At 68.6% G+C, this 12,616-nt stretch overlaps 2 protein-coding genes across 2 annotated transcripts in view; both read right to left on the bottom strand.

Annotated features, from left to right (window-relative positions):
* Positions 1-2,068, bottom strand: part of RPTOR (regulatory associated protein of MTOR complex 1) — a 55,114-nt gene extending 53,046 nt beyond the window's left edge. The window contains exon 1 of the mRNA XM_004621090.2: positions 1,863-2,068. Within this exon, the coding sequence (XP_004621147.2) occupies positions 1,863-2,024 (162 nt within the window). The 5' untranslated portion in view covers positions 2,025-2,068. The remainder of the gene's footprint in view (positions 1-1,862) is intronic.
* A 4,059-nt stretch (positions 2,069-6,127) lies between these two features.
* LOC129403605 (basic proline-rich protein-like) lies at positions 6,128-11,882 on the bottom strand. Its single transcript, XM_055132921.1, has 2 exons — positions 11,790-11,882; positions 6,128-8,937 (listed from the first exon to the last, which is right to left on the bottom strand). The coding sequence occupies exon 2, from the start codon at positions 8,885-8,887 to the stop codon at positions 7,634-7,636; it is 1,254 nt and encodes a 417-aa protein (XP_054988896.1). The 5' UTR covers positions 8,888-8,937; positions 11,790-11,882; the 3' UTR covers positions 6,128-7,633.
* Positions 11,883-12,616: the final 734 nt, after the last annotated feature.

The raw sequence follows: 12,616 nt of genomic DNA, 5'->3' as shown, positions 1-12,616 counted from the left end.
AGGGAGGACTCGACACAGGGATGCCCTGGGAGGGAGGACTCGGCACAGGGATGCCCTGGGAGAGAGAAATGACTCAGCAAAGGGATGTCCTGGAAGGGAGGACTCAGTATAGGGATGCTGTGGGAGGGAGAAGTCAGCACAAGGACACCCTGGGAGGACTTGGCACAGGGAGGCCCTGGGAGGGAGGACTCAGCATAAAGACACCCTGGAAGGACTCAGCACAGGATACCCTGGGAGGGAGGACTCAGCAGAGGGAGGCCCTGGGAGGGAGGACTCGGCACAGGGACGCCCTGGGAGGGAGGACTCGGCACAGGGATGCCCTAGGAGGGAGGACTCGGCACAAGGACACCCTGGGAGGACTCGGCAAAGGGACGCCCTGGGAGGGAGGACTCAGCACAAGGACACCCTGGGAGGACTCGGCAAAGGGATGACCTGGGAGGGAGGACTCAGCATAAAGACACACTGGAAGGACTCAGCACAGGGATACCTTGGGAGGGAGGACTCAGCAGAGGGAGGCCCTGGGAGGGAGGACTCGGCACAAGGACTCCCTGGGAGGACTTGGCACAGGGATGACCTGGGAGGACTCAGCACAAGGACTCTCTGGGAGGGAGGACTCGGCAAAGGGAAAGGACTCTCTGGGAGGACTCGGCAAAGGGATGACCTGGGAGGGAGGACTCGGCACAGGGATGCCCTGGGAGGGAGGACTCGGCAGAGGGAGGCCCTGGGAGAGAGGACTCAGCACAAGGACACCCTGGGAGGACTCGGCACAGGAATGCACTGAGAGGGAGGACTCGGCACAGGGACATCGTGAGAGGGAGGACTCTGCATGGGGATGCCCTGGGTGAGCACACAGGAGCCAAGCCACAGAGGTTTGGGCTGACGTGGACAGGGCCTCTGTCCACCACTGACCGTGACCAGGCGGGCTGGAGCAACTGCAGGCCATGGAGGGAGCTGGCCGCCACCGGCCGACTCAGACAGACCCTCCGGGCCAGCAAGGAAGCAGCGGGGAGGAACGGATCTCAGGGACTCCACCTGCAGCGGGAATGGGGGCTGACGGGACGAGAGCGCGGCAGGGGAGATGGCAGGATGGGGGGCTCTGGGCACGGGCCCCAAGAGGACAGAGGAGCCGTGGAAGGGCGCGATCCCGCCCCCCACGGAAGCTCCAGCAGCTGCAGCACCCAAGTGAGGGCCACCATGGGTCCGGGAAGGGCTGAGCAGGCACAGGGCAACTGGGGGGGGGGTTGCTGTCGCACCGCCAGAACGACCGCACTTGCTCCGCAAGTCCCCGTCCCACCAGACTGCAGTCAGAGCTTCCATCTCGGGGGTCCCGCCAGACACGGGAGCACCAGTGTTCCCCCAAGCAACAGCCCTGCACAGCCCCGACGGCGCCCCAGCCTGACGGGCAAGTGCCTGGGTGGGTTCCAGAGCTCCCAGCACCAACAGGGGTGAGGGTCGGCTCCACGCCAACGTGAGGCTAGGGAAGGCGCCCAGTCACCCTCGCCTGTGACCACCGCAGGGACAGACAGGCAGGAAGGGGGTGTGGAGAGGGAGGGGCGCGAGGGAGGGGGCCTGGCCGAGACCTGGGGCTGCACGTGAGTCTGTGGCTCCCCTCGCCTCCCCCCTTCCTCCCTCCCTCCCTTCCTTTCCTGCCTCCCACCGGCAAGATGAGAGCGGGCTCCGGCCAGTCCCCAGCGAAAGGACCCCCCCAGGCCCAGCAGTCCTCGGCCTCTCCGCGGGCCAGGAAGACCCCGGCGGGGAACACGCAACCGCGCTTCGACCCCAAGGTCAGCGGGGAGCCCGGGGGTCGGTCTCGGGGCGCCCGGGAGCGCCCCCCGCCGCGGCCGCCGCCCCCGGCGCCCTACCCGGTCCTTCATCCTCCAGCTCTGCGCCAGGGACTTGGAGCCCTCGATCTTCTCGCAGTGCCGCTTCTTCATGAAGGCCAGCGGCAGGTTCCAGTCGCTGAGGTCGGCGTCGGCGTCGTCGCCCAGCCCCAGCAGGGGCGCCTGCAGCAGCTCGGCCTCCATGGCGGCGCGGGGGGCGCGGGGGGCGCGGGGGGCGCGGGCGGGGCCGCGGGCGGGGGCGCGGGCGGCCCCGGGCTCCGGGCTCCGGCGCGGCGCGGCGCGGGCTCGGCCCGACTCGGCCCTGCTCAGCCCCGCGGCGGCCGCGCGCGCCCGAGCTGCTGCCACCCGCGCGGGCACCGGCCCATGGCGCGCGCCGCGCCGCCGAGAACGGGCCCGAGGAGCGGGCGACACGCGGCCGCGGGGCGCGCTGCCCTCCGCCTCGAAGCCTCGGCGCGACTCCTCACATCAGCGCGCCCAGGAGGACGCCATGTTGCCGGCCCGGCATGCCCCGCGTGCTACGGCGGCGCCGGCGGCCCAAGCTTCCTCGCGCGCGCGCCGCCCGCCGCGCCCCGAGCCCCGCCCGCCGGTCGCCATGGTTACGGGCCGGCCGCGACCCCGCGCGGCTCCCCGACGGCCGGGAACGGGCCGCGCGAGGCTGATTCGCCGGTGGGGAGGGTCGCCTGGGCCCGACGGTGGCGCCCTCGGAGGCGCATCGCCCCCCGACCCGCCTTCTCGGGGGCTCCTAGCCACGCGTCTCTCGCGCTTAAGCCCAGAGATCTGCTTAATGCGCCTTGTTTTCCGAGAGTCGGTTTTCGTGCTGATGCAGCGTTGTGCCAGCAGCCGAAAGCCGGCTCTCCCCCGGCGCCTCCACGGGCAGGGCCGGCCTGGGGCCAGAAAGTGGGTGCAGCCTGGCCGCCCCGCCCCCAGCATCCTGTCCCCATCCGGTCACGACGCATTTTACACCCTCAACACTAGCCGGGAAGGTGCCAGGCGTAGGGCACGCCCGGGACTGGCCCGCAGTGACCGCTCCCCCGCTGGAGTCAGGTCCAGCCTGCATGCACACTGACTCATCTAAACCTCAGGTCAGGGGGTTTGGGCACCTGCCTTGCTGCGGGGGACCCCAGTTCCACCCCCCGCACTATGTGAGGCCCCTGCCAGCCCCGCCAAGAATAGCATCTGAGCACCACCACGGTGTCCCAGAAATAACTAATTAAAACCTCGGGCCACGCTGGACAAATTGTTTCTCAGTGTGATCTTCAGGCGTCACGCAAGCTGGCCGTCCTTCTCAATCTGGAGGCAGTTTCCACGCCAGAATGAACCGTCCAGATCTCTCTCCCCCGGGACAGAGCCCGGGTCAGGACCGTCCTCAGGATGTCAGCACCAAGAGCTCACGCCATTCCCCCATTCCCCCGCCACGGGCGATACTCCCGGGAAGCCCAGAGCAAGGGGCCCGGCTGTGGTTCTGCGGCCAACACAGCCCCGCCAGCTGGACACACGACCTCGGCACGGCCCCCCGCCCAAGCTCCAGCAGGCGGCCCTGCGTTCCCCCAGGCTTGGGGGACCCCCGTCACCTGAAGGCACAGCGTCCCCCCTGCTGCCCTGCCCCAGGCTCTGCCGGTTGTGACCAGCGTTGGCGTCCACTGACTGTGGGGCTGCAGCCCAGTGCCTGAGGGTCCAGTGTCGGGGCGGGGTGGGGCAGAGTGGGGCTGGGCAGGACAGGCTGGCCGGGCTCAGGGCAGCACGTTGCCCAGGACTGGACGGACCAGGGGCTGGAGGGTGCCTCCCAGCGCAAATTTCTGGCCAGGGAGCGAGTAGGTGAGGAGGAGGGGGAGGCGCTGGCCTTGCACGTTGCCACAGAGGGTCCCCCAGCCCATGCCTGGGGTCACTCCTAAGCTCTGAGACAGGATGGCCCTGGGCACTGCCAGGTGTGCCCCCACTCAAATGTTGTTTTTAACTTAGAGCAAGACTGGGGGTCAGGGCGCCGGGGGCTCTGCAGGGAGGCGCCTCGTCCTTCCCGAACCCTGAGCTCAGCTGGATGGCTTGGCGAGCGGACTCTTGTCCCGGCCCGTCCTGCCACCCCCCTTGGCAGCTCAGATTTTTCACTGGGGAAGACGTGAGGGCCTCGAGGTGCCATGGAAACCGAGGCCGCCTGTGCCCGGGTCAGGGCAACGTGCAGGGCGTCCCTGCCTCCTGCAGCTTCCCGGGGGTCCAACACCGAGGGTTGGGGCAGCAGGCTAGGCCCGGGGTGGTCCAGCTTGTAACTGGGGGCGCCGGTCTAGGCCGGCCGGCGAGGGGGGCCGCTCTCCCGGCACAGCGGGAGATGGGGCCCCGCTGCCCGGAACTGGGACGGGGACAGTGAGGTGGGGCCCGTGGCGAGAGCCCTGCCCCGCACAGCCCACGGCCCCGGGGACTCCTGGGGACTCAGCCGGGACCAGGGGTCCTTGTGTCTGCACCCCCCCCCCCAGAGGAAAGGGGAGAGGGAAGGCCGGGTGACGGGAACTTCATTAGCGACCAGAAACTCGCAAATGGGGCTTCTGAGCCAGAGCGGGAGAGTCCGCCTTTACAGCAGCAACACGGGCATCTCGTCGTTCCGTTTGAGATTTATGTAATGGTCTCGGCTCCCCACGGTTCCCGGGCTCTGGGCGGCCCCGGGGGAGCCCGGCTAACCCGGCCGCTGCCTCTGCCTCTAATTGGGGGATTAGAGAACCATGCGCGCGCAGCGAGCACTAAATCCTGACAGCGAGTGTCTTTGTGAGAATTCACGCACTTAAGCCTCCTAATAACCCCGTTTACGGGGCCGGGCTCCCCTCCACCTCGGTGATGAAGGATGGAGGCCCGCGACGCCGTGCCCTTGGAGCAGAAGGGTCTGGCCTGGGCCGGGGACCCCGGGCAGGGGCAGAGACCCAGCCCAGCTCGGGGAGAGGGACGGAGTCTGACCTCGCTGGAAGGTTCCTCCCGTCCCAGGGGTCCCACGGGCGTCGCGGGAAACGGGTGTGGCCCAGAGAGGGGGCGTCTCTCTCCCGGGTCACCCCAGCTGCTCTCCTGAAGGAATCGCCTCCACGAGGCCGAGTCCAGTCCTGGGCGATGACACAGACGTGCCTTTGTGCCAGTGTCAGCCTCGGGCCTGTGGGGCCACCAGGAAGGGAGTGGCACTGTGGGAAGGGGGCCGGGCTCTGCGGACGGCCCTGGAGTGACCTGCACACGCCAGGTGTGGGCTGCCCGCCCATCCCAGCAGGGTCACAGCACACGGACAGCTCTCCCCCACAGAGAGGGGTGCAGTGGTGGCACCTGCTTGCCCGGGCCCGGGTAGGCCCTGAGCACCGCCGGATGGCCCCCAGGCAGCAGCAAAGTGGCAGGCACGGCTTGGGGGAAGCTGCCAGAGGCCCGGAAGCACAAGGGCCGGGAGACGGCCAGGCCAGGCACTCGCTGCCTGCCACCCGCCCCGCACCCAGACCCACCGGGGCTCACTCCTGAGCATGGAAGCAGGAGTATCTTGGAATACCACTCGATGTGGACTGAAAAAAAAAAAAAGAAAGAAAAGGAAAAACGGGCAAGGGGCTGGAGTGACAGCACAGCGGGTAGGGTGTTTGCCTTGCACGCGGCCACCCAGGTTCGATTCCCAGCATCCCATATGGCCCCCTGAGCACCACCAGGGATGATTCCTGAGTGCAGAGCCAGGAGTAACCCCTGTGCATCGCCGGGTGTGACCCAGAAGAAAAAAAAGAAAAAAAACGGGCCAGAGAGATGGCACAGGGCGGGGCCTGGACTAGCGCCAGGAGCGGACCCTGAGCTCCGAGGGGCGTGACACAGCAACCGTGAAAATAAATAAATCAGTTGATGCTTCAGAAGCCGGAACCACGGCACGGGCTGTGGCTCCTGTCTGGCCCCGTCCTACTGTCCCCGTGACCACCGGCCGGCTGGGGGGGCTGTCGGGGACAGGGCCCCCAGGCCGTGTCCCCGCTGCCTGTGGAGACACAGGAGGAAGCAGACCGGCAGCAGCAGCCGAGGGCGGGCGGGGGTGGGGGGGCCGCCCACAAGGCCGCACTTCCCCGGCAGCCCCTGTCTCGAGCCTCTTGGCTCTGGGCCTTGTGTCTGCACGCCCCCCAGGACCCACGACACCCACCCACGCTGCTGCTCCTGCGCCTCCTCTCTGCCTTTGCCTTTATTCACTTCTTAAGTTTAAAGTAACATTTGACAAAACAATGTTTCATTTTTTTAACTTATCTTTTTATTTAGGGCCACACCTGACAGTGCTCAGGGACCAGTCTGGCGGGACTCAGGGGACCGCCTGGGATGTCCGGATGGAGTCGGGGTCAGCTGGGCCCGTGCCCTCCCTGCTGCCCTCTCCTCCGGCCCTTCCCAGACCAGCGTTTTGACTGGAAGCGGCGTGAGGAACTGAATTTATACAGCTGCCAGAGGCGGGTGCCACCCGGCCCTCGTCCCCACACGGGCACGTCGCCATGGCCCCCTGGAGGGCCGCAGAAGGGGCCCCTCGCCCTCCTGCTCGCTCCGCTGCCTGGACAGGACACAGGGCATCACGGGGCCCTGACCCCTCCCAGGTGTGCGGAGTCCAGCCCCGACTCGGCTGCAGAGACGGGCGGCCAGGGCCGTGACGTGGGTCCCCCAGGGTCTGACTCTGGTTTTTGTGAGTTTGGGAACCACAACTGACAGTGCTCAAGGTCACTCCTAGCTCTGCGCTCAGGGGACAGATGGGGGGCTGGGGCGGAGCCAGGGCTGGCCACGTGCGAGACAAGCACCGTGCCCACCGCACTGTCACTCCGGCCCCCCATCTGAGGGGCCCGAGTCTGGCAGCCCCGGGTGGGCCCCGCACCCCCCGAAGCAGGGATGGTGGATGGTGTCGGGGGGCCGCTTTGTGCATTACGAGGGTGGGGACGGGGCGGGCAGGAAACAAGTGCCTCTCCCCAGGGGCGGAGGTGGCCCCCGTCCTCTGTGTCCCTCCGTGTCCTGTCCCCGCCGCCAGGCCAGAGGGAAGGCGCCAGAGGGTTCTGGAAGCAGGAGCTACAGCCGAGCTGGGGAGAGTGGCCCGGAAGGCCCGAGGCACCAGGCGCCCCTCCCTCGCCCCGGCGGCGCCTGTGGGGAGCCCGTGAGCAGGCCACGGGGCCACCATCTCCACATGCACAGGGGCACCCCACCCGAGCTCGCGGGGGTCCCCAGGAGCAGGCCGAGTCTCGCTCCCTGGGCCACGCGCCGCCTCTGGCAAGCGTGCGAGGAGCGTGTCTCGCCCTGCTGAGCCCCGGCTGGGTGGGCCGTGTGCACTCGGGCACGGGGTGCCGCAGGGCCGCAGCCGACGCCCCGCCAGCCACCAGGGCCGGCGAGGCCCGAGCCCGCCCAGAGCAGAGGCGACCCCGTCTCTCCCCTGCCGCCGTTCCCAGAGGGCTGTGCAGGTGGCAGCTGGGTGCAGGCACAGGGGTGAGTGGGGCAGGCCGGGGACTCGGGGCTCGGTGATCACACCCCCGCCAGCCGCGGGGGACGTGTCGCTGGGATTTACTGTCTGCGTCTTTGTCCTGGCTCAGGTCCTTACGCTCCCCTGTAACTCCATCTTCCGCCCTTCCGGCTCGGGTTTTAATCAGGACGTGTCAAGCCTGACTCGAGGCTTCTCCCCCCGCGCCTCCGGGGGCGGCCGTGTTTACGAGGCTGCGTTTATTACCTTGGGGCCGAGGGATTCGCCGGGTCTCTCCGCAAGAAGCTGATTCCCTCTCATGTATTTCGAGTGGGGCTCGCGCTTCCCAGACGCCCTCAGCCTAGGCTTCCAGGAGGGGGAAGGGCCCCTCTCACCCCGCGGCAGCCCTGGGTCTCCCACCGGGACCGGGCGCCCCTCCCTGCCCAGCTCCACGGGCGCCTGAGGGGACTCTGCGGGGGGAGGGGGTGTCCGGGACCCCGGCAGGCAGCAGAGCAGGAGAGCAGCCCGAAGGAGCCAGGCAGGGAGAGCAGACCTGGGGGCTGAGCGAGGGAGCACTGGCCGGCGTGGCCGCCCGGGTCCACTCCTGGCACCACCAGCCCCCGCCCCAGACACAGGAGAGAGGGAGCCGCCTTGGGCAGAGCGGCCAGCACTTCCCAGGACCTTCCCGGGCTGCAGTGTGAGACGGGGCGGGCGGGGGGGGGGGGGGGACAGGAAGGCACAAGGTCCTGGGGAGGACCCGGAGGTGGCTCGAGGGTCTCCCTGGGGCCGCCTGCGCCTCTCGCCTGTGCCCCCAGACACAGCAGCAGGCCGCGCACCCCTGTGGCCGCGAGTGGACCCTGCCTGGGCCCAAGGACACCCCTGGGGGCGGGGGTGGCAGGCTCAGGTGGGGGTCGCTGGCCCTCACCCTCGCACCTTCCACCTGCAACTCCTGAGGGCAGCCTGGAGGAGGGTGCCGGGACAGGGAGGTAACGGGGAGGGGCCAGAGTGTCCGGGGTGCAGACAGGAGCTGGGTCCCGGCGTGGACGGGGCTCTGGGTTGCGTGGGTGGGCACAGGGAGCGTGGTCTCGGGCACGTGGGTCTTTCTTGGTTCTATTCCCATTTTTGCACTGAAAAATAAACTGTAGTAATCACCCAGGACAGACTGTTCTGTTTCAGGGCCGCCTGGCCTGTCCCTGAGCACCCGGGGTGGGGGCAGGGACCCCCAGCACCGCACCTCGGACCTCGTGTTGAGCCACCGACCTGGTTGTCCCAGAATCACCAACGGAGTCACGGTCCTCCTGAGCCATCCGGAGCCCCGGATGGGCAGTTCTGGCCATTTTCCAGGGCACACGGAGGACATGAGCACACACGGGTCGTCACGCCAGACCCGCCCCTTCCTTCCTAGGGCTCTGGTTGTCGTCACCTGGAGGCCTCTGCCCCATCGCTCGGAGTCAAGAGCCCCCCCCCCCCCGCTGCCTCCGAGGGGTGATGGCGCAGAAGTGCCGGCTGTGATACTGTGCCGCACAGCCTCCATGCCGGGGTGCCCTCCGTGCCGGGACTCTCTCCATGCCGGGACTCTCCGTGCCGGGACTCTCTCCATGCCGGGACTCTCCGTGCCGGGACTCTCTGTGCCGGGACTCTCCATGCCAGGGCGCCCTCCGTGCTGGGACAGCCTCCAGTGCAAGTGTCTGAGTACTGAGAGATGATTCTTGGGGGCTGAGTGTCCTGCAGGGGAGGGGACTGCCCGGGCCCCCCCTGCCTGTCACCACCTCAGGTAACTCCACCTTCACCAGAGTTCCTGGGCCCACGAGCCCCGGCTGAGCTCTCTGCCCACCTCCCCAGGGGCACCCAGGCACGGGGACTCCCAGCCACTCTCCACCCAGCCGACAGGCCGGTGCTCGGGCCCTGGGCCGCAGCTGGCGCCCTCAGCATCCAGGCGTGCCGAGAACCGAGCCCAGACCCGCAGCAGCGCTGGGCAGCACCCACTGGGCCACCAGCTCCCTCACACCCCAGGGGACACACCGGCTGCCGTCCAAAGGTGCCAGGTGCCGTGCCCGCCAGGGTGACGGGTCATTGCATGTAGCACTGTAGCACTGTTGTCCCGTTGCTCATCAATTTGCTCGAGCGGGCACCAGTAACGTCTCCATTGTGAGACTTGTTACTGCTTCTGGCATATCGGATACACCACAGGTAGCTTGCCAGGCTCTGCCGTGCGGGCGGGATACTCTCGGTAGCTTGCCGGGCTCTCCGAGAGGGACGGAGGAATCCACCCAGGTTGGGCGCGTGCAGGGCAAACACCCTCCCCGCTGTGCCATTGCCCCAGTCCCGTAGGTCATTGCACTGCTGGGTCTAATAAACCAAAAACAAAAACAAAAGCCTCAACCCACCTCTCTTCCCCTAAACCCACGTCAGGCAGATGGCAAGCCATATGCCCGCCGCACCGCCCGTGCAGGCTCGCTGCTGGCCCCGCCCGGTCGCGTCCATCTGGGGGACACAAATCCTCCTTAGAGTGGAACTCGGGAGAGGCGTGAGGCGTGCGGAGTCAGAGAGCGCAGACCTGCTCTGCCCTCGGACCCCTAAGCTGGATTTTCTCCAGTAATCCAGCCCCGCCCGGCCAAGGCCAAGAGCAAGGAAAATTTGGAGCAGAAGAATGCCCATGCACACGCGTGCGCACACGCACACACACACACACGCGTGCGCACACGCATGCACACACACACGGGTGCACACGTGTGCGCACACGCGCGCACACACACACACAAACACACGGGTGCACACGCGCGCACACGCACACACGCACGCGTGGCCCTGGAGCACGAGTCTTGCGCTCAGGAAGGCGCCAGCCGCCCCTTGGGCAGGGCTTCTGCCCGCCGCCTCCTGCCCGCCCGGGCACAGTGCGGGTCTCTGCCCTTCCTCCCGGCCCACCACCCTGCGGATCCCCTGAGCCCTCAGACGGAGCCTTTCATTCCTGAGTAAGCCCGGAGCAAGACAGACCTGCCTGCGGGCTGGACGCAGCAGGCCCGGCCCCTCGGGGTTATCCAGGCCGGGAATGAGTTTCCGGCTGCCGTGGTCCCCCCGGCGCCCACTAAGAGTCGTGGGTGTTTGTGATTGGAGCGTCCCTGCTGCGGCCTCGGGGGCCCCCAGCCTGCCCCCCCAGCCCCTCGGGCCTGGCACACAGCTCGGGCGTCCCCTGTGGCCGGAGGGGACGAGGGTCTGACCCCATGTGCTGCCCCTGTAGGGCCCGTGGCTTCAGCTGCCCCTGTCTGCCCCTCCCTGGGTGCTGAGAGATCTGGCAGCGAGCAGACCAGAGCCGTCCCCAGAGGAGTGACTTTGGTGATGGGAGGGGGAGGGGGGAGGGGGAGGGGGACGGGGGAGGGGGAGAGGGACGGGGGAGGGGGAGGGGGACGGGGAAGGGGGAGGGGGATGGGGGAGGGGGAGGGGGGAGGGGTGGGCATCCCGGCCTTAGGCAGAGAGAAGGTTCAGCAAGGCCGCAGTGAGCAGAACAACCGGGAGCCCCGCAAGGCCACGGCTCCCCCTGACCCCCACAGACGCCCCCGGCCCTCCCCTCCCCCGCACCCTCCCCGCTTCCCTCCTGCCTCTGTGCTGGCAGCGTCACAGGCCCTCAAAGGCAGGCCCCGCCCCTGGTGGAGGAGCACCCTGGCCTGGGAGGGAGCAGCTCTCTACCGGGTGGGTGGGCCACGGCCTGTGCAGTGTTGGGGGCCAGGCCGGGCGGGGTCAGTGTCAGGGCCAGGCCTCCCTCCGGGGAGCCCTCAGACCCTGGAGACAGTGGTGGGGTGCACCGCCGCCTGCGGGGGTCCCCTGGGCATCTCAGTGCTGCTCCAGAGGCCGCAGCGCCGGCAGACGGCAGGGCCGGGGGCAGCCAGCCACGGTGTGCGCGGAACACCGTGCTCCCGTCCAGGGCCCTGGGCATGCAGCGTGCTGTGCACAGTGCTCGGGGTGTGGCGTGGAGAGTGTGCGGGCACCGCCCAGCGCTGGCCGCTCCAGCCTCCTCCCGTTGACCTCGGGAAGCCCAGGCCAGGCGAGTGCACACAGGGGTGAGGCGGGGCGGGGAGGCGTGTCCAGGGCCCCCGGACGCTGCTGCCCGGCGGAGCGCTGCCCTCCCTCCCGTGGGCAAAGGTGTTTGCTGGCCAGCAGGCGAGGGCTGGGGGGATCAAGTCCATGAAGCCGTGAACAGAGACTGGCCCCAGCTGCCCCGCCCTGGGCCCAGGCCCCAGCCCTGCGGGCCCTGCCTGAGCCTCTCATGGCCCCGTCGTCCTCGTCCCTGAGCACCCGACCCGGCGGCCCAGGGAGGACCAAGCGGTACCAGCCACAAGTCTGCACGCACCACGGCCAGCGTGACCTGCTGCAGGCCCTGGCCAGCACCGGCCGCCCCGGCCTCTGCCCGGTCCTCCAGCTCCTCGGGCTCCGCATCACACACACACACACACACACACACACACACACGTGCGCGCGCACACACGCACACACACACACGTGCGCGCGCGCAGCCCAGACGTCACGCACCCAGCAGGTACCCCCATACTCACTCGCACCGACGCCCCAGGACTGTGCGTGCGCGTCACGGGAAGGCAGCGGGCGGATCTCGGGGCTCCCGGGGGGTCCCAGCCGCCCCCGGCAGCGCTGCGTGTCCCTGGCTGCCGGCACAGGAAAACCATCTGTGGCGTCTGCTTCCCGCTACCAGCAGCCACACGTGTGCGAGGCGCGAACGCCTCAGCTCTGGCGTCGGTATGGCCGGGGGGGGTGGGGGGGAGGGAGGCCGCCCCAGGGAGGCTCGGAACCGAGTCTGGCACCAGGGGAGGCCCAGCTGGGGGGGAGGGCGTGAGGGCCCCGCTCAGGATCTGCCGTGGGGGCTTCAGTACAGGTGTGGGGGCCGGCACAGGGGGGGCTGCAGGTCAGCCTCTCAGGGTCAGGGGTCAGGCGCCCACACGAGTCTGCAGGGCACCTCTGGGTACCACCACAGGGCCCTGGGCACTGCGTCCCTCCCCCTTTAGAGACCACTGGCCCTGGGCACTGCTACGGGGCCCTGGTCACTGTGTCCCTCTCCCTTTAGAGACCACTGGCCACTGGGCACTGCTACGGGGCCCTGGTCACTGTGTCCCCCTCCCTTTAGAGACCACTGGACACTGGGCACTGCTACGGGGCCCTGGTCACTGCGTCCCCCTCCCTTTAGAGACCACTGGACACTGGGCACTGCTACGGGGCCCTGGTCACTGCGTCCCTCTCCCTTTAGAGACCACTGGCCACTGGGCACTGCTACGGGGCCCTGGTCACTGTGTCCCCCTCCCTTTAGAGACCACTGGACACTGGGCACTGCTACGGGGCCCTGGTCACTGTGTCCCCCTCCCTTTAGAGA

The sequence above is a fragment of the Sorex araneus genome, chromosome 3 (genome assembly GCF_027595985.1).
Source record: "Sorex araneus isolate mSorAra2 chromosome 3, mSorAra2.pri, whole genome shotgun sequence".
NCBI lineage: Eukaryota > Metazoa > Chordata > Mammalia > Eulipotyphla > Soricidae > Sorex > Sorex araneus.
Note: the sequence above shows the minus strand (reverse complement) of the source record. Positions and strands in the feature narration are given on the sequence as shown.

What these genes read in the sequence shown, in the direction of transcription:
- LOC129403605 (XM_055132921.1), bottom strand. Translation starts at nt 8,887, where the DNA reads ATGGAGAGTCCCGGCACAGAGAGTCCCGGCACGGAGAGTCCCGGCATG.